This window comes from Triticum urartu, chromosome 5A, assembly GCF_056163025.1.
Source record: "Triticum urartu cultivar PI428250 chromosome 5A, HENAU_Tu73, whole genome shotgun sequence".
NCBI classification, from domain to species: domain Eukaryota; kingdom Viridiplantae; phylum Streptophyta; class Magnoliopsida; order Poales; family Poaceae; genus Triticum; species Triticum urartu.
The window spans coordinates 69,995,253-70,013,732 of NC_141877.1; the positions used below are offsets into that span (position 1 = coordinate 69,995,253).

Here is an 18,480-nt window from a genome sequence, read left to right on the forward strand (position 1 = left end):
AGATGGACGAAGCAATGAGGGAGGCGATAGTGGCTAGGCCACGCCTACGCGCAGCCGGGAGAAGAAGGATGGCTGCGGAGAGCCAAGCAAAGTAGCCGGTGGTGCCATCCGGCGCAGCCGTCGTTGGGGAACACCACGAGAGGATCTCGTGCCATGTGATGCGCGCGAACACGCACTCCACCAAGATGTGATGGAGTGTTTTGGGCTCCTGACAGCAGAAGACACACGCGGGTTCGTGTGGCAAGCCTCGCCGGGCCAGCCGGTCAGCAGACCAACACCTGTTAAGGGATGCGAGCCAGATGAAAAATTTGACCGAGGTGGGGGCACTAGTTTCCCAGGTGAGGCGCCAAAACTCGGAGTCCGTGGAGCCGTGGAATAGGGCGCTGTAGCAGGAGGAAGCGGAGTAGGCGCCATTGGCTGTCCATCGCCAGCGTAGCAGGTCCGGACGCGGGGCGAGCTCGACTAGCTGGAGGCGGCGCCAGAGCCCCACATACTCGACAGCAGCAGTGGGACCGAGGGGCCCCCGGATGTGTGATATCCAGCAGCGATCAGATAGAGCCTGGGCCACCGTGCGCGATCGCTGGATACGACGAGGAACCAACGCCACCAGGGAAGGGGCGCTGTCGAGGGGGTAGAGACCGTCCAGCCACGGGTCCAGCCAGAAGCGGCAGGTGTTACCATCATCGAGGATCCACGACGTGGATGCCCGGAAGAACCGAGTCACCTCAGGGTCGCGCGGGAGCTGGAGGTGCGCCCACGGCCGAGAGGGATCAGTAGCCTGGAGCCAGAGCCAGCGCGTCCGAAGCGAGATGCCAGTACGGTGAAAGTCGCGGATGCCAAGACCCCCCCCCCCAGCTCGATCGGGCGGCATACCCGTGCCCGGCTAACTAGGCAGGAGCCGGCGCGCGCGTCCTTCCTCCCGTGCCAGAGGAAATCACAGAGGATACGATTGGCCTGCTTAAGGATGGCGAGGGAGAGAGCCATGGCGAGGAGCATGTGGACAGGCATGGCGCTCAGGACTTGCTGAACCAGATTGAGCCGCTCGCCGCGGTTGAGCAAGGCAGCCTTCCATGTAGCAAGTTTGCGACCAAGCTTCTCAATCAGAGGAAGCAGATGGGCGGCGGGCACTTTCCTGAGCAAGAGGGGGAGGCCCAGGTAATGAATGGGGAAGGCCACCACCGGGCAAGCGAGGGCGGCACTGACGTTGCTCGCAGAGTCGTCGGGGCACTGGATGGGAGCGGCAAGGCACTTCGCGAAGTTTGTGCGCAAGCCCGAGGCAGTGCCAAAACGATCTAGCAGAGAGTTGATAGCAGAGAGCTCAGATCTATCGGGGTGGCAGAAGATGATCACATCGTCAGCGAAGAGGGAGACACTTGACGGGGCATGCATGCGCGTCAGCCGCTTGAGGATCCCGGACTGGACGGCGAACTGGAGCAGCGTGTTGAGCGTATCGATGACCAGCACAAACAACATCGGGGAGACCGGATCGCCTTGGCGAAGGCCCTGACCGTGCAGAATGGGGGGGGGCCGGCGTGCCATTGATCAGGACGCACGTCGAGGCCGTCGAGATCAGAATGGAAATCCACTCTCGCCACCTCGGGCCAAAACCCATATGTTGGAGCACCTGAAGCAGGAACGGCCAAGAAACAGAGTCGAACGCTCGCGCGATATCCAGCTTGAGAAGCACACGGGGTTGCTTCAGTTGGTGCAGCTGTCATGCGGTCTGCTGGACGAGGAGGAAGTTATCGTGGATGCTCCTTCCAGAGATGAAAGCACTTTGGTTGGGGGAGATGAGTTCGCCAAGACGCGGCGCCAACCGAAGCAAAAGAATCTTAGCAAATAGCTTCGCGATCAGGTGGATGAGGCTGATCGGCCGGTAATCAAAGAGGGAGGCGACGTCGGGCCGCTTGGGCAGCAGAGTGATGTATGCCTCGTTAAGCCGTTGAAAGGCTTGTCCATTTAGCGCGTAGAGCTTGTCGAAGACGTTGCAAAGATCATCCTTAATGATGAGCCAACATGAACGCAGAAACTCGACAGTGAAACCGTCGGGACCGGGGGCTTTTCTAGAAGGAAGTCGCTTGATAGCCTCCCATATCTCCGCCGACGAGAACGGGCTATCTAGAGCAGAGAGGTCGAAGGAGCGCTGGCCAATGGCATCCAGGTCAAGGGTGAACCCGCGCTCTGCGGGGGCGCCGAGGACGGAGGAGAAGTGCGTGAAAGCGGCTTGGGCTAAGTCAGCCTCACCTGACACGTGCACCCCATCCACGAGGAGGCTAAGGATGCGGTTCTTGTTGCTGCGGTGAGACGCCATGATCTTGGAGATAGCGGCCGCAGCTTCGCCAGCCCGAAGCCAACGCAAACGAATGCGCTGGCGGGCGATCGAGCGCTCAAGGGAAGCCAACCCGAGGTATTTGCGCTTGAGCTGCCGGCGGAGCCAGGTCTCAGGAGGGGATAGGCGGCGAGTGTCTTGAGCCTCGTCAAGCCGGGTAATGAGCTCGCGGGCAACCCCAAGTTGAGCGGCAAGATTGGAGGCGAAGCGAGAGCTCCATCTTTGGAGGCTGCGCGCGGTGACCCTGAGCCTAGCAAAAATGCGCCTGAACGGGTCATGCTCCGGGGCCGTGGAATGCCAAACCGACTGGACGGTTTGCTGAAAGCCATCGAGGCTGGGCCAGTACTGCTGGAAGTGAAAGCGCCTGCTGCCGGACGCCCTGGTGGCACAGTCCAGGAAGAGGGGTGAGTGATCCGAGACCGAAGACGCAAGACAGCGCAAGAGGCAGTGGGCGTGGTCGAGCTCCCATGACGAGGTACACAGCACACGTCATTACGAACCAGGATCGGATTGTTCTGCTCATTGGACCAAGTGTATCATCGCCCGTGGAGGTAGATGTCGCGCTCACAATTTCCCAACACGTGTTATTTGGTTTGTATGATCGAATCCTGCAAATTTGTTTTTTCTGAACTAAGATTCTTGCATAATGGAGTATTTCATAGATATTTCTATTTTTGATATGGACCTTTTTGTTTTGAACACGCGGCAAGGGCATTTAAGGCCCCGCCTGGTATCGGTGTAAATTTTTACACCCGTATAGATTTTACAGGTGTATTTCACCGGCCGTAACGTGATTTCCATCTGGATAAAGAACGATGTGTGGAGGTATGTACATTTTACAACGGTATATCGCTGCGAAACAACGTTCCAATCAACGCGTTACACGTCGCCACCGTGAGACTGGAACACCGCAGGCCGGACGTGCTTGCTCTAGAATGCCCGTTTTGTTTTTCCCTGTGATGCCATCAAACAGATTTTGAGACAAATTCTATGGTGTAGGAATCATGTAGACGTGGGGTGTACCGAAGCAAAACTCCGTATACAATCCTGCATATATTTTTTAGAGCTTGGCTGACCACAGCCTTGCCAAGTAAAATAACAGGTAGTCTTTTTTTTTTGCGGGGAATAAATAACAGGTAGTCGTCTTCGTGCGCTGATCCAATGGATTTGCGTAGAGCACTTGGACCTCGTCGTTGCTTCGCCCGCCCGTTGCGTGTGGGCGGATTGAATATGCTCCTGTACCTCTCGTAGAAGCACTCGTCGCACTACTATACATAGGAGAGGACATCATCGCCGGAGACCATAGGGAGATGGCCTCTTCGCCGCCGTCGTCGCAGCCGCGGGTGTGCGTCACCGGAGCCGGCGGGTACATCGCCTCCTGGCTCGTAAAGCTGCTCCTCGCCCGCGGCTACGCCGTGCACGCCACCGTCCGCGACCCATGTACGTGCCATGCACGCCTGCGCGCTCTCTTTGCTGCTCTCGGCACCTTGTTTAGTTTTGTGTTCTTCAAATCAAACATGAAAAATGGTGATATCTGGGATGAACAAAGCTGGAGTACGTACCTGCCACAAGCTAATTCTGCGTCGCCATTTCAGCTACTACAAGGGTGTATTCCATGCCCCCCTCCTTCGACCCTTTTAAACGTAGCAAATAATAGTGGGGCTAGAAAATTAATGTGTATCCGAGTCAGAGGAACCACTAATAATCAGCGGTATGCTCGTATTGATGATGTTGTTGCTGTTGCTGTAATCAAGTTATTAATGATTGGATGAAAGCAAGAAATAACCTTAAGTCGGTCTCTTCCCTAAATACCGACTATGAAAGTGAACGTGGTCTTTTACTACTTTGAAGTACATGGTTCTTCCCGTGCAAAAAAAAAGGTACATGGTTCTTGCCCAAAAGAGTGTGTGTGTGGGTGGAGTGGGGGGCACAACACTCTATGGATGAAATTATAAGTTTCATATTGTATATTTCATTCATGTCCTCACAGTCATTATGGTGACTTTGAAGGGCCAGTTTTTTTGCTAGCTTTTTTGGGCCAGAATAAGCTACCCTCTACCTAGCTTATTCTAGAAGCCAAACCAAAATTTTCTTTTTAGAAGCCTACTAGTCAAGTCTTAACTACTAAGTTTCTAAAAAATAAATTTGTTTGGGCTTCTAAATAAGCTAGGTAGGGGGGCAGTTCATTGCAGCTTATTTTAGAAGCCACCAAAAGAACTGGCCTGAAGTCCTGGAGTCTTTACTGTAAGCTTCGTCTTCATTTCTTGTACGCCTGTTATCATCTCCGTGTTTAATTATACTCCAGTGCATATCCTTCTTGTTCATGATAGGTTTTCATTCTTGTGTAATATAAATTCTGACTTAGATAGAATTATATTCTCATAAGCACTTGAAAGAGTTCCTAGAACAAAAGTACACGATACTTGAGTTGGCGTGTGCAAGCTAAGCCATTGGTCCTTGTGTTTCATGGAATTTGAACTAGTATATGGCCGCATGGGCTAAGAGTGTAATTCGGGTGCGGATGTTCTTATCATGTACTCACACTCCTCGTATAGGTGAATAATTGTTAATAACTTCTATCTTAGGTGATCCAAAGAATGCATGTCTCAAACAACTAGACAAGGCCCTGGAAAATCTCCGTTTGTTCAAGGCAGACATGCTTGACTACGACGCAGTGGCAACTGCGTTTGTCGGGTGCGATGGTGTCTTCCATCTTGCCTCTCCAGTGCCCATAGACAAGATGGTTGATAAAGAGGCAAGCAATGAAATACATTCACTTGAGGCTGGTTGGCTGATTTTCAATCTTACAATCTAGTAATTTGTTGTTACGATCATTTACATGAAATATAATTGACGTAGTAAAATTAACACATTTCAAATTAAACTAAAAATTAGATTTAAATTTAAGATACAAACCAAAAATAGAAATCAAAACTCAGTAAAAAAATGTATTATTTCTGCACAACAAATTAGGAATTCTGGAAAGAAAAATGGTTTGAATTTGATCTTAGTTTAATTCATTAAGACTTAGTAGATTGCATTTCAATTCTAAATTGGAAAGAAATATGAAGAAAAAAATGTAATATAGAGAATAATTGTAATGATTTCTAGGATAAAAACATTCATTCTAAAGTAAGTGAGGGCAAGTTATAAATTTTATTCAATCTAATTAGTTACTATGTTCATAAAATGTTGACATGGCCACGTTAGGAGCCGCATGGTCATGTTAGACGGGGCACTCTGTCAGAATGTGTATATTCCTTATGTCAAGTAAACGACAAAATGATGCACAAATTATGGGTAAAGATAAGGAGGGTGGTAAAAAATATATTTCAGCACTACACAGGTAGTGGTGAAAAGTAGTATTCAACATTTTCAATCTATACCTGCAACAACATTAGGCCTGGTCATAATAACATTTTCTTAGGATGTAAATATGTTTTTATGAGGTCAAGTAAGATTATAAGTATTACAAGCTCACTCTTTCTTAGGTACACATGTAATTCTTAATAAGGTCCTAAGTTTGAATTGTGCAGAAAGAGATGATGGCTCCTACTGTTAATGGCACCATGAATGTACTTAAGGCTTGCTCTGCTATGAGCGTTCAAAAACTTATTGTGGTTTCATCCGGCGCTGCTATTACTTTGAACCCAAATTGGCCTCTAGATAAACTGAAAGATGAGAATTGTTGGTCAGACAAAGAGTTCTGCAAGGAAAATGAGGTTAGCAATGATGATTAATTATAAGATATTCATGCACCAAGTCTCCAGAGAGATTGATATTCATGCACCACGGAACACATGAAAACATGTTGATGTGTACTTAATTAGTTTCTTTATGTGAAAATACAATATTTTTTATATTTCATAAATCCTAAAATTGTGCAAGATCTATAAATGGTTTGTAACTTATTCCTAGAGATGGCCGTTGAGAGGTACTAGGGTAGGAGGACTAACTTACTTCTGGCAGATCTGGTATGCCCTTGCCAAGACGGAAGCTGAAGAGATGGCCCTCGAATACGCAAAGAAAAATGGATTACATGTCATTACATTTTGCTCCGGTGCGGTCTTTGGCCCACTGTTGCAGGCTGATGTGCTCAATATTACCACCAAATTCCTCCGCTATGTCATAAAAGGTTTAGTGGTGATCTATTCATCATGTTTTCTCAACATTTCTCTTCTCATTTATCCCAAGGATTACATTAGTACTACATTAGTTCAACAGAGGAGTTTAAGAAATAGATAAATTATTTTCTTCTTCTTTTTTACCCTATTATATCTCCATTAGTTGGATTAATTGCAGGAGGTCCTGACACAATAAATAACAAATTCTGGCCCATAGTAGACGTCCGTGATGTTGCTGATGCACTACTGCTGTTATACAACAAGGCAGGACCATATCAGAGGTACATATGTTCAGAACACCAAATCGACATAAAAGATTTGGTGGATTTGATGAAGAGCACGTACCCCAGCTATAACTATGCAGACAAGTAAGTCATATCAGCATACTTTCATGTTTGTAGTTATGTGGTTATTATTTCCACCAGATTTTCACCACTTTTTTTGTTTAGACTGGTTGATGTGGATTATAAGCTTGGGATGAATTCACATAAACTTAAGAATCTAGGATGGAAACCGAGGAAGTTGGAGGAGACACTTGCAGATAGCGTCGAGTCATATGAGAAATCAGGAATCCTTAATGCGGAGGAGGAACCTTGTCGTGTTCCGTATTTCTACCGTATGCCACCTGTCCTGGAGTGAATGGACATTGTTGTTCACCTATTGTCGTGTCATGGTTTATGCATTTGCTTGAAAGTTGAAACTTCACCGGATGTATTTCGTAAAACAGAAATAAGACTCATGAGTTAACCATGTGCATATGTTTATCTATGCTTGAGATATCCAATTTCCAACCCTCAACGAACCAGATGGTTCATGGTTCAACCATGCACTCAAAAAACCAGTTACCACACAATCTCAAAGTCTCAAAACCGTTTAATTCCTGCCTCACCCTAGTAGAAACTGCTTTCCGCATACGTTAGAGGTTTTGACTGAGTTACCGCGTCATTTGAGGGCTGCCCAACTCGCCGGTAGTGGGTAACTAATGTGTGATGTCTACTACGCAACATTCTTCTTGTAGACTCGTGTTGGGCCTCCAAGCGCAGAGTTTTATAGGACAATAGCAATTTTCCCTCAAGTGGATGGCATAAGGTTTATCAAACCATGAGAGGCGTAGGATGAAGATGGCCTCTCTCAAACAACCCTGCAACCAAATAACAAAGAGTCTCTTGTGTCCAACACACCCAATACAATGGTAAATTGTATAGCCGCACTAGTTCGGCGAAGAGATGGTGATACACGTGTAATATGGATGGTAGATATAGGTTTTTGTAATCTCAAAATATAAAAACAGCAAGCTAACTAGTAACAAAAGTGAGCAAAAAGGGTATTGCAATGCTTGAAAACAAGGCCTAGGGTTCATATTTTCACTAGTCCAAATTCTCTCAACAATGATAACATAATTAAATCATATGGCAATCCCTCAACGTGCGACAAAAGTCACTCCAAAGTTCCTGTCGCAGAGAACATAAGATGAAATTACTTGCAGGGTACGAAACCACCTCAAAGTTATTCTTTCCGATCAATCCATTGAGCTATTCCTATAAGTGTCATAAACAATCCTAGAGTTTGTAGTAAAATAACTCCATATTATACACATCAATCAACCCTAATGTCACCTAGATACTCCAATGTCATCACAAGTATCCGCGGGTCAATTATACGATATGCATCAAACAACTTTAGATTCATAATATTCAATCCAACACAAAGAACTTCAAAGAGTGCCCCAAGATTTCTATCAGAGAATCAAGGACGAAAACGTGCATCAACCCCTATGCATAGATTACCCCAATACCTCGGGAATCCGCGAGTTGAGTGCCAAAACATACATCAAGTGAATCAATAAAACACCCCATTGTCACCACGGGTATCCCGCACAAGACATACATCAAGTGTTCTCAAATCCATAATAGTATTCAACCCGATAATAGTGAAACCTCAAAGGTAAAACTCAATTCATCACAAGGAGGTAGAGGGGGAGAAACACCATATGATTTAACTATAGTAACAAAGCTCGCGGTACATTAAGATTGTGCCAAATCAAGAACACGAGAGAGAGAGAGAGAGATCAGACACATAGCTACTGGTACATACCCTCAGCCCCGAGGGTGAACTACTCCCTCCTCATCATGGAGGCCGCCGGGATGATGAAGATGGCCACCAGTGATGGTTTCCCCCTCCGGTAGGGTGCCGGAATGGGCTCCCGATTGGTTTTTGGTGGTTACAGAGGCCTGTGCTGGCGGAACTCCCGATGTAGATTTGTTTCTGGGGGTTTCAGGATTTATAGGAATTTTTTACGTCGGTTTCACGTCAGGGGGGGTCCACGAGGCAGCGGCAAGACAGGGGGCATGCCCTAGGGGCGCACCCTCCACCCTTGTCATTGCCTCGGGACTCTTTTGGCCCAACTCTTGTGCTTCGTGGGCTTCTTCTGGTCCATAAAAAATCACCGTAAATTTTCAGCTCGTTTTTGGACTCTATTTGATATTCCTTTTCTGTAGAACTCAAAAACAAGAAAAAACGAAAACTGGCACTGGGCTCTGGATTAATAAATTAGTCCCAAAAATAATATAAAATAGCATATTAATGCATATAAAACATCCAAAACAGATAATATAATAGCATGGAACAATAAAAAATATAGATACGTTGGAGACGTATCAAGCATCCCCATGCTTAATTCCTGTTCGTCCTCGAGTAGGTAAATGATAAAAACGGAATTTTTGATGTGGAATGCTACCTAACATATTTATCCAAGTAATCTTCTTTATTGTGGCAAGAATATTCAGATCCATAAGATTCAAAGCAAAAGTTTAATATTGACATAAAAACAATAATACTTGAAGCATACTAATAAAGCAATCATGTCTTCTCAAAATAACATGGCCAAAGAAAGTTATCCCTACAAAATCATATAGTCTGACTATGCTCCATCTTCATCATAGAAAGTATTAAATCATGCACAACCCCGATGACAAGCCAAGCAATTGTTTCATACTTTTAATGTTCCCAAACTTGTTCAACATTCACGCAATACATGAGCGTGAGCCATGGATATAGCACTATAGGTGAAATAGAATATGGTGGTTGTGGAGAAGACAAAAAGAAGGAGGTAGTCTCACATCAACTAGGCATATCAACGGGCTATGGAGATGCCCATTAATAGATATCAATGTGAGTGAGTAGGGATTTCCATGCAACAGATGCACTAGAGCTATAAGTGTATGAAAGCTCAAAAAGAAACTAAGTGGGTGTGCATCTAACTCGCTTGCTCACGAAGAACTAGGGCAATTTGAGGAAGCCCATCATTTGAATATACAAGCCAAGTTCTATAATGAAAATTTCACACTAGTATATGAAAGTGACAACATAGGAGACTCTCTATCATGAAGATCATGGTGCTACTTTGAAGCACAAGTGGAAAAAGGATAGTAACATTGTCCCTTCTCTCTTTTTCTCTCTTTTTTTGTTTTTTTCTCTTTTTTTGGTGGGCTTCTTTGGCCTCTTTTATATTTTTTGTGGGCTTCTTTGGCCTCTTTTATATTTTTTGTGGGCTTCTTTGGCCTCTTTTATTTTTTGTAAAGTCCGGAGACTCATCCTAACTTGTGAGGGAATCATAGCTTCCTTCATCCTTTCCTCGCATGGGACAATGCTCTAATAATGATGATCATCACACTTTTATTTACTTACAACTCAAGAATTACAACTCGATGCTAGAACAATATATGACTCTATATGAATGCCTCTGGCGGTGTATCGGGATGTCCAATGATCAAGAGTGACATGTATAAAAATATGAATGGTGGCTTTGACACAAATGCGGTGTCAACTACATGATCATGCAAAGCAATATGACAATGATGGTGCGTGTCATAATAAACGGAACGGTGGATGTTGCATGGCAATATATCTCGGAATGGCTATGGAAATGCCATAATAGGTAGGTATGGTGGCTGTTTTGAGGAAGGGTATATGGTGGGTTTAATGCATCGGCGAAAGTTGCGCGGTACTAGAGAGGCTAGCAATGGTGGAAGGGTGAGAGTGCGTATAATCCATGGACTCAACATTAGTCATAAAGAACTCACATACTTATTGCAAAAATTTATTAGCTATCGAAACAAAGTACTACACGCATGCTCCTAGGGGGATAGATTGGTAGGAAAAGACCATCGCTCGTCCCCGACCGCCACTCATACGGAAGATAATCAATAAATAAATCATGCTCCGACTTCATCACATAGCGGTTCACCATACGTGCATGCTACGAGAATCACAAACTTTAACACAAGTATCTCTACCAATCCACGATTACTCACTAGCATGACCCTAACATTACCATCTTTATATCTCAAAATAATCATAAGGAATCAAACTTCTCATATATAGTATTCAATGCACTTTATATGAAAGTTTTTATTATATTCCTCTTGGATGCCCATCATATTAGGACTAAATTCATAACCAAAGCAAATTACCATGCTGTTTAGAAAGACTCTCAAAATAATATAAGTGAAGCATGAGAGTTCAACAATTTCTATAAAATAAAACCACCGCCGTGCTCTAAAAAGATATAAGCGAAGCACTAGAGCAACTACCTAGCTCAAAAGATATAAGTGAAGCACATAGGTGTAGGATCGAAAGTATGTCTAGAGGGGGGGGGTGATTAGACTACTTGACCAAATAAAAATCTAGCCTTTTCCTAATTTTAAGTCTTGGAAGATTTTAGCAACTTAGCACAATTCAAGTAATCAACCTACACATGCAATCCTAAGAGTATAGCAGCGGAATGTAAAACAATTGCATACGAAGGTAAAGGGAGGAGTTTGGAGGGAGCAAACGCAATGTAGACACGGAGATTTTTGGTGTGGTTCCGATAGGTGGTGCTATCGTACATCCACATTGATGGAGACTTCAACCCACGAAGGGTAACAGTTGCGCGAGTCCACGGAGGGCTCCACCCATGAAGGGTCCACGAAGAAGCAACCTTGTCTATCCCACCATGACCGTCGCCCACAAAGGACTTGCCTCACTAGGGTTGATCTTCACGAAGTAGGCGATCTCCTTGCCCGTACAAACTCCTTGGTTCAACTCCACAATCTTGACGGAGGCTCCTAAGTGACACCTAACCAATCTAGGAGACACCACTCTCCAAAAGGTAATAGATGGTGTGTTGATGATGAACTCCTTGCTCTTGTGCTTCAAATGATAGTCTCCCCAACACTCAACTCTCTCTCATAGGATTAGATTTGGTAGAAAGATGATTTGAGCGGAAAGCAACTTGGGAAGGCTAGAGATCAAGATTTATGTGGTTGGAATGGAATATCTTGACCTCAACACAAGTGTAGGCGGTTCTCTCTCTCAAAAAATGTATGTTGAAAGTGTAGGCATGTTCTGATGGCTCTCTCCACGAATGAAGAGTGGGTGGAGGGGTATATATAGCCTCCACACAAAATCTAACCATTACACACAAATCACCAAACTCGGTGGGACCGAATTATAAAACCCGGTCAGACCGACTTAGTTCAAAATGTGAACGTTAGGATTTTCGGTGGGACCGACATGTCAACTCGGTGGGACCGATTCCATTAGGTTTAGGGCATAACATAATCTCAGTGAGACCGATTACACAAACTCGATGGGACCGATTTTGGTAATAGACAAACAGAGAGTTGGTCAGGCAAACTCGGTGGGACCGATTCGCTCATCTCGGTTAGACCGAAACGTTACGAAGGGGAAACAGAGAGTTTGCATTGCAATCTCGGTGGGACCGATCGCTCATCTCGGTTTGAACGAAACGTTATGAAGGGAAACAGAGAGGTTGCAATCCCATCTCGGTGAGACCGAGATCCTTATCGCTGAGACCGAAGTGACTAGGGTTTGTGGCAGTGGCTATGTCAAGTGAACTCGGTGGCACCGGATAGAAGATTTCGGTGGGGCCGAGTTTGACTTTTGGTTTGGGACATATGTAGATACGAGAAAGTAGTTGAGGGTTTTTGGAGCATATCACTAAGCATTTTGAGCAAATAACTCATTAAGCAACACCTCGCCCCCCTTTTAATAGTATTGACTTTTCCTATGGACTCAATGTGATCTTGGATCACTAAAAGTAAAATGTAGAGTCTTGTGCTTTGAGATTGAGCCAATCTTTTGTCCTTAGCATTTTGAGGGGTCCACTTTCTAATCCATGCCATGCCAATCATTGAGCTTTCCTGAAATATTTATCTTAAAATAGCATTAGCTGAATGAGCTATATGTTGTTAGGAATTACCAAAACCACCCAGGGATAGTTGCACTTTCAATCTCCCCCTTTTTGGTAATTGATGACAACATATAGATCAAAGCTTCAACAAATGACCATAAGATTGAAAAACATCGTCGCTTTGAGAAGTATATGATAAGCAAGAGCTCCCACCTAAATTTGTGCATTATTTAAGATTTGCTTTTGAATGCAAATGCACAATCAATTAGGATCATGGGTTACTCTTTCATGTCACATACATCTTGGTGGAGCGCTCAAAAAGATAGAAATAAAAAGCATGAACTCATCACCAAGCAAGTGAATGATCATATATGAGATATAAAAGATAGTATCATCCAAACAAGCATTAAGGTAGCAAATGATCAACCACATGACCAAACAAGTATCTCACACAAGGACATAAAGTATCTCACACAATAAAAAGTTCAACCAAAATCAAGAGAGATAAAAAGCAAGACACTCTCTCTCGAAGCCTATGATCTATACATATTTCTCCCCCTTTGGCAACAAGTTATCAAAAAGTTTGAATATGCATAGTGCTATGCGTCTCTCAGGCTTGGTCTTCGGGAGGTGGTGTAGAGAGAACTCCAAGGACGAAGGCATCTGTTGATGTAGTTGGAGATGGTGGAGTGGGTGCTGGAGGTGGCACTAGAGCTGTAGCTGCTGGTGCTGACAATGTAGCTCTAGCATATGAAACTGGCACTGCAGCAGACCTCGGACCTAGTGGCACATGCTGAAAAGCATTAGTAGTTGCCTTTCCCCTCCTCTCTTCTACTTCCTCCTGAAGCTGCTCAACTGCAGTCTGTATCTTAGTTACCTTGAGATCAAGATCATAATTTTTTGTCTCAACAATCCTCTCCAAGCTCTCCTGATTCTGAGTCAAGGTGGCCAAGCCCTTCTCAATCCTCAGTGTAGCTTGAATCAGATAGCCTAATTGATCTTGCTTGCTCTTCAGGAAAACTTGAGATGCCTCTTCAACAATTGGCATCTTGGCAGCTTTCTCAGCCTTTGCTTTGGCTCTCTTCTCCTGTGCTTGAGCAGATGTGGGGTCTTCCTCATTCATCACAATAGTGTTGTCTTCAAATTCAGGATATAAGGGTAGATGCTCCTTATCCAGCAAATAAGTTCTTGTGCCCATCTTGGAGTTGATGAGCTCCTGAATGTGTGGAGCATACCCACAACTTCTCTTTTGATCAACAGCTGTCCTCTTGATTGTTTCTACAATCAAACTCATAACCTTGAACTTCCGAGGGACATCAAAAAGCTGTAGCAGGTTGATGGAATGTCCTCTGATCATCTTGTGATCTCCTGACTTGGGTAGCAGAGTGTGCCTTAGGATACAGTTGATAGTAGGCAGACCAGACAACAAGAAATGTATAAATCCAAGCTTGTGAGTCTCCAAAGCTTTATCAGGGATCTCTTTGTACATGTTTGCCATGGAGTTGTGATCCTTCTTCTTCTTGGCATACACATCCAAGTCATCCTCATATGTTCCTCTGGGGCATTGACCAGCTTGGCCCATTCTTCAATAGTGGACTGGTACCTTGTACCCTCAGACATACTATCCTTTCATCTGGATAGAAGTGGGCAGTGGAGTAAAACTGCATGATCAGCTCATCATTCAATTTGGTGAGCTTCTGTCCAACAAATTCATCTACTCCACATGCCTTGAAGCTGTCATAAACTCCTGGGAAGTGATCTTCATTCTCCTTGATGTATTCCCAATCAACCCATCTCATGTCACAAACAATGGGCTTCTTGTCGAGCAAAATTGTCTCATAGAAGTCTTGTTGTTCCTTTGTGTGGAACCTGTAATCAACTGCAATCCTCCTCCTGACAGCATAGGGATCAGACTCTCTCCACAATCTCAGTCATGCATCTTTCCTGATGTGCATGTCCTCAGCGACTGGATGAGCATCATTGTGGTCAGGAATTTTGGGCTTCAACTTCCTCAAAACAAGGGAATCATCTTCCTCTTCTTCAGCTTGAGGCACTGGGGCCTTGTTGTTTTCCTCAGCAGGTATACTTCTGGTGTTTCTCTTGGGCTTTGGGGGTTTCTGAGCTTGAGCTTTGGGAGCAGAGACTCGGGCTTAGATGTTGCAGCCCCTGACTTAATTGCATCTCCCATAAGCTTCTGAGACTTGGGAGCTGGAGCAGCATCCTCTTCCTCTTCATCTTCTTCTGGATCTCTCATAATGGAGGATCTACCAAGCACTCTGGCAGTGGTCTTCTTGACCCTGTCCTTCCTCTTCTTTCCTTCTCCAACAGCCTCTCCAGTTGGCTTGGAGGTTTCAGCAGTCGAGGCTCTAACCTTTAAGGTTGGCACCCTCTTGGTAGGGGCCTTCTTGTGCAAGCCAGGCTTAGTTGTAGCAGCTGACCCATATTCTTTCTTCAGCACCGTCTTCTTGGAGCTGACTTCCTCCTCAATAGCCACATAGTCCTCATCTTCAGAATCTAAGGTTTTCTTCTTCCCTGACCTGGTGGCTGCTTTTGGCAAGTTGCTTGGTGTGCTCCTACTGCCATCACCAGAAGTGCTTGAGGGACTAGTGCCCTCACTCAATTGCACTTGTTCTTTAGACCTGTTCTGGCTGTCGCTTTGATCAGACATTTATGCAAACTTACTGACAACAGACCCTGTGAATAGATATAGATGAGGTAGAGTGGATGAGCATCACAAAGTGCAGGTTTTTGCAAAACAGATGACTTAAAAACTTAGTTTTAGTTCTCCACAGAAAGCATTTCGGAGCTACCGATTTGTAAACTCGGTGATACCGAAGCAGCTTTTGCAACCTAAACTAGTGAACTCGGTCAGACCGAGTCACAGTTCGGTGGCACCGAGACTGCTAGGATTTCACAAAGAATCGAACTCGGTCACACCGATTTGCAGTTTTCGGTCAGACCGAAAGTGCAAGTGCAATGGCCTAAGCCAAATCGATGAGACCGATTTCTACAATTTGGTCAGTCCGAGATGAGTTCGGCGGAGACCTAGCCCTAAATTTTCAAATCCAATCTAATCTAAAGGAGGTTTTCAGTGGATAGAGTGTTTGCATATGTGGTCATGATCATGGCAGAGCAATGTGCTACGAATCAGAGTTAAAAGAATAGCACAAAGGATTGAACTCGTACCCTAGTTCAGCGGAGTTCGCTACGGCGGCAATGGAGGGGCAGAATTCCATTAACGGTGATGGAAACCAGCGGCGGGAGGTCGCTGGCGGCAAGAAGACGATCCGGAGACCCGAGGCGGCAGAGCAGGATACGCGCGGGCTGAGAGGTTTCGAAGAAATTTCCAAAATCTCACTCGTGGGTTTATGTATCCCGACCCTGTCGGTGTGACCGAGTGGAACAACTCGGTGGCACCGAGATGCAGGATCGCAAGCAGTTACTGCAACTCGGTGTGACTGAAAAGTTCAAATCGGTTGCACCGAGATTGAAAACCTAGATCAACTTAGTGATTTCGGTGTGACCGAAATGGATGACTCGGTCATACCGAAATACACAAAGAGGTTTTGGAAGTTTAAGTCTATGACGAATCAGGGACTCCAAGTGCTCCTCACACAGGGTGGTTCGAATCTGACTTGATCAAACTTTGTGATGTAGCATGAATAGAGTTCGAGACGAGAAAAGCATAGATAGCTAGAGGGAGTTCTTAGGCATTCTTTTCCATCCATTTAGCAAAAGAGAAAAAGCCAAAAAATCAAAGCAACAAATGGATGTCCTCGAATGAGTAAAATATGCATCCAACATGCTCATACAATAAAATGACAAATGAAATATGTGACAAAGCATGCACAATCACTCTAGCATCTATCAAGCAATTTGCGATGACTAGGCCATCTATATATGAGTATATTGACTTAGGAGTCAAATGAGAACATTTGATCATAGGTCATACTCATCGTTTAAGTACAAGTGGGGTTACCACTTTTACATAAAGCATTGTTGTGCTCACATCATTAGAATTGCTTTAGCTCAATTGATTAGAGTAAAGCTCCCCCTAGATGTGATATCCCCCCTAAGAGGGATGAACTAACCTTGGGTTTTGTCGATGATGACTTCATGTAGGTGTTGAAGATGTAGATGCTCAATGTTGATGTAGATCATTCGGAGCAATCCTTTGGAGTGAGTTGCACTTTCAATACCTACACGGGTTAGTCCCACAAGGAACAAACAAGGATATCCATAGACATAGAGTGATATTCACATGAGATGATGTCCATGAATGCATTTGGTTACCTTGTCCCTTTTCTTACCAACAAGAGGGTTTGTGACTACTTGAACTAGTGCAAGATATGGAAGTTGTTTGCACTTGTCCTTGCCAAGATGATAAGAGTGAAGTATGTTGGCGGAGTCACCCTCAAGAACTCTCTAGTTCTTCTTCTTAGGGATCCACACCATCTTGATGGGAATCCTTGGAGTTGTAGTCATACTTGATGAAGTGGAACTTGATGTAGTCTTGGGAACCCACTTGACCAAGGCCTTAGGTGCTTCTTTAAATGCATCAATCTCCTCTTGAAGCTTGTCCTTGCCTTTTAGCTTGTGGTCTTGTGGTGGAAGATCATCTTGAGCTTGTGTTCCTTGGAAAGAAGTAGGATCATACTTCTCTTGTTGAGGAACAAACTTCGTCTTGGGGTATTGATCTTCTTCCCACTCAACTCCATTGGCATTGAACTTTCCTTCAAAACCAACACCTTGATTTTTCCGGTGTCTTCCTTGCTTGCGTACAATTTCCTCAAATTGCTTACTTCCGGCAAGACTCTTGTAAACACCTTTCTCTATAATTCCCTTCAATAAGCTATTTTCTTGCTCAAGTGTAACTTGGCTAAGAGAATCAATAGTGGAATCAAGAGAACTACTAGAAGCAACATCGTTGGGTTTAGCATGATTATTGTTACTACTAGAAGAAGAATCTTTCTTACTCTTGTTGCTAGATTTAACTTGTGGCATGTAAGTAGACAAGAGTAAACGCTTGGCAATGTAAGAAGAACTTTTATTGCGAAGGTCATTGTAGCGACCAGACCTCAAACAGTCTGATCTCTGTGCATCAGTGTCATCCCTGGATCGGTAATGCTGACACGCACAGTACTTGAGGATTTATAACAAAGTAGCAATCACACACTTATTACATCGAATGTCTCAAAAGAGAACTTATTACAATAAATATGGCTTAAGGCCATCTAATACGATAACATCGGAAGGCTTGGAAGATAAAGTGAGTCCATCAACTCTAATGGCATCACTGAGTGAAAGACCACGACCTAAGGCTCCTTACTCGTCGTCTGAAAAGTCTGCAACATGATACGTTGTAGCCCAAAAACGGGTCACATGGAATATGCTGGCAATGTGACACAAGAGAGTAATGAATAGAATAAAGCTATCACAACATGCATATATGGCTGGTGGAGGCTGTATGGTTAATAGGTTTTGCGAAAAGCCAATTTTTCCCTACTGCAAAGGAATATATTTTATTTAACTACAAAGTTGGGTGAAAACATTTAGAAGGTAAACCCCCTCTCAATCCCAATTAAAAGTAATCATTAACCCAATCAAATTATATTAAATAGTGATGAGATCCACATGATAATCCAAGAACCAGATACTCAAGATGTCCATAACCGGGGACACGGCTAACCATCATTAGTTTGTACACTCTGCAGAGGTTTGTGCACTTTTCCCCACAAGACATGATCTCCTCCGTTGGATTTCTCGCACTACATAATGTTTGAGAAACGGATGACCGAGACACAGTCTTTCCGAAGAGGTCCCCTTAACCG

General features: G+C 44.5%; 2 protein-coding genes across 2 annotated transcripts; one reads left to right on the forward strand and one right to left on the reverse strand.

Annotated features, from left to right (window-relative positions):
* Positions 1-1,714: 1,714 nt before the first annotated feature.
* Positions 1,715-2,822, reverse strand: LOC147968097 (uncharacterized). Its single transcript, XM_087523386.1, has 2 exons — positions 2,818-2,822; positions 1,715-2,708 (listed from the first exon to the last, which is right to left on the reverse strand). The coding sequence occupies exons 1-2, from the start codon at positions 2,820-2,822 to the stop codon at positions 1,715-1,717; spliced, it is 999 nt and encodes a 332-aa protein (XP_087379512.1).
* A 658-nt stretch (positions 2,823-3,480) lies between these two features.
* LOC125555664 (cinnamoyl-CoA reductase 1-like) lies at positions 3,481-7,257 on the forward strand. Its single transcript, XM_048718541.2, has 6 exons — positions 3,481-3,769; positions 4,915-5,084; positions 5,866-6,051; positions 6,299-6,464; positions 6,632-6,821; positions 6,903-7,257. The coding sequence occupies exons 1-6, from the start codon at positions 3,640-3,642 to the stop codon at positions 7,090-7,092; spliced, it is 1,032 nt and encodes a 343-aa protein (XP_048574498.2). The 5' UTR covers positions 3,481-3,639; the 3' UTR covers positions 7,093-7,257.
* Positions 7,258-18,480: the final 11,223 nt, after the last annotated feature.

Excerpts from the sequence above, each read along its gene's own strand:
- LOC125555664 (XM_048718541.2), top strand. The coding sequence starts at position 3,640 with ATGGCCTCTTCGCCGCCGTCGTCGCAGCCGCGGGTGTGCGTCACCGGA. Across the intron at positions 5,085-5,865 it reads ACAAGATGGTTGATAAAGAG|AAAGAGATGATGGCTCCTAC; the intron begins GCAAGCAATGAA and ends TGAATTGTGCAG. Across the intron at positions 6,465-6,631 it reads CCTCCGCTATGTCATAAAAG|GAGGTCCTGACACAATAAAT; the intron begins GTTTAGTGGTGA and ends GATTAATTGCAG.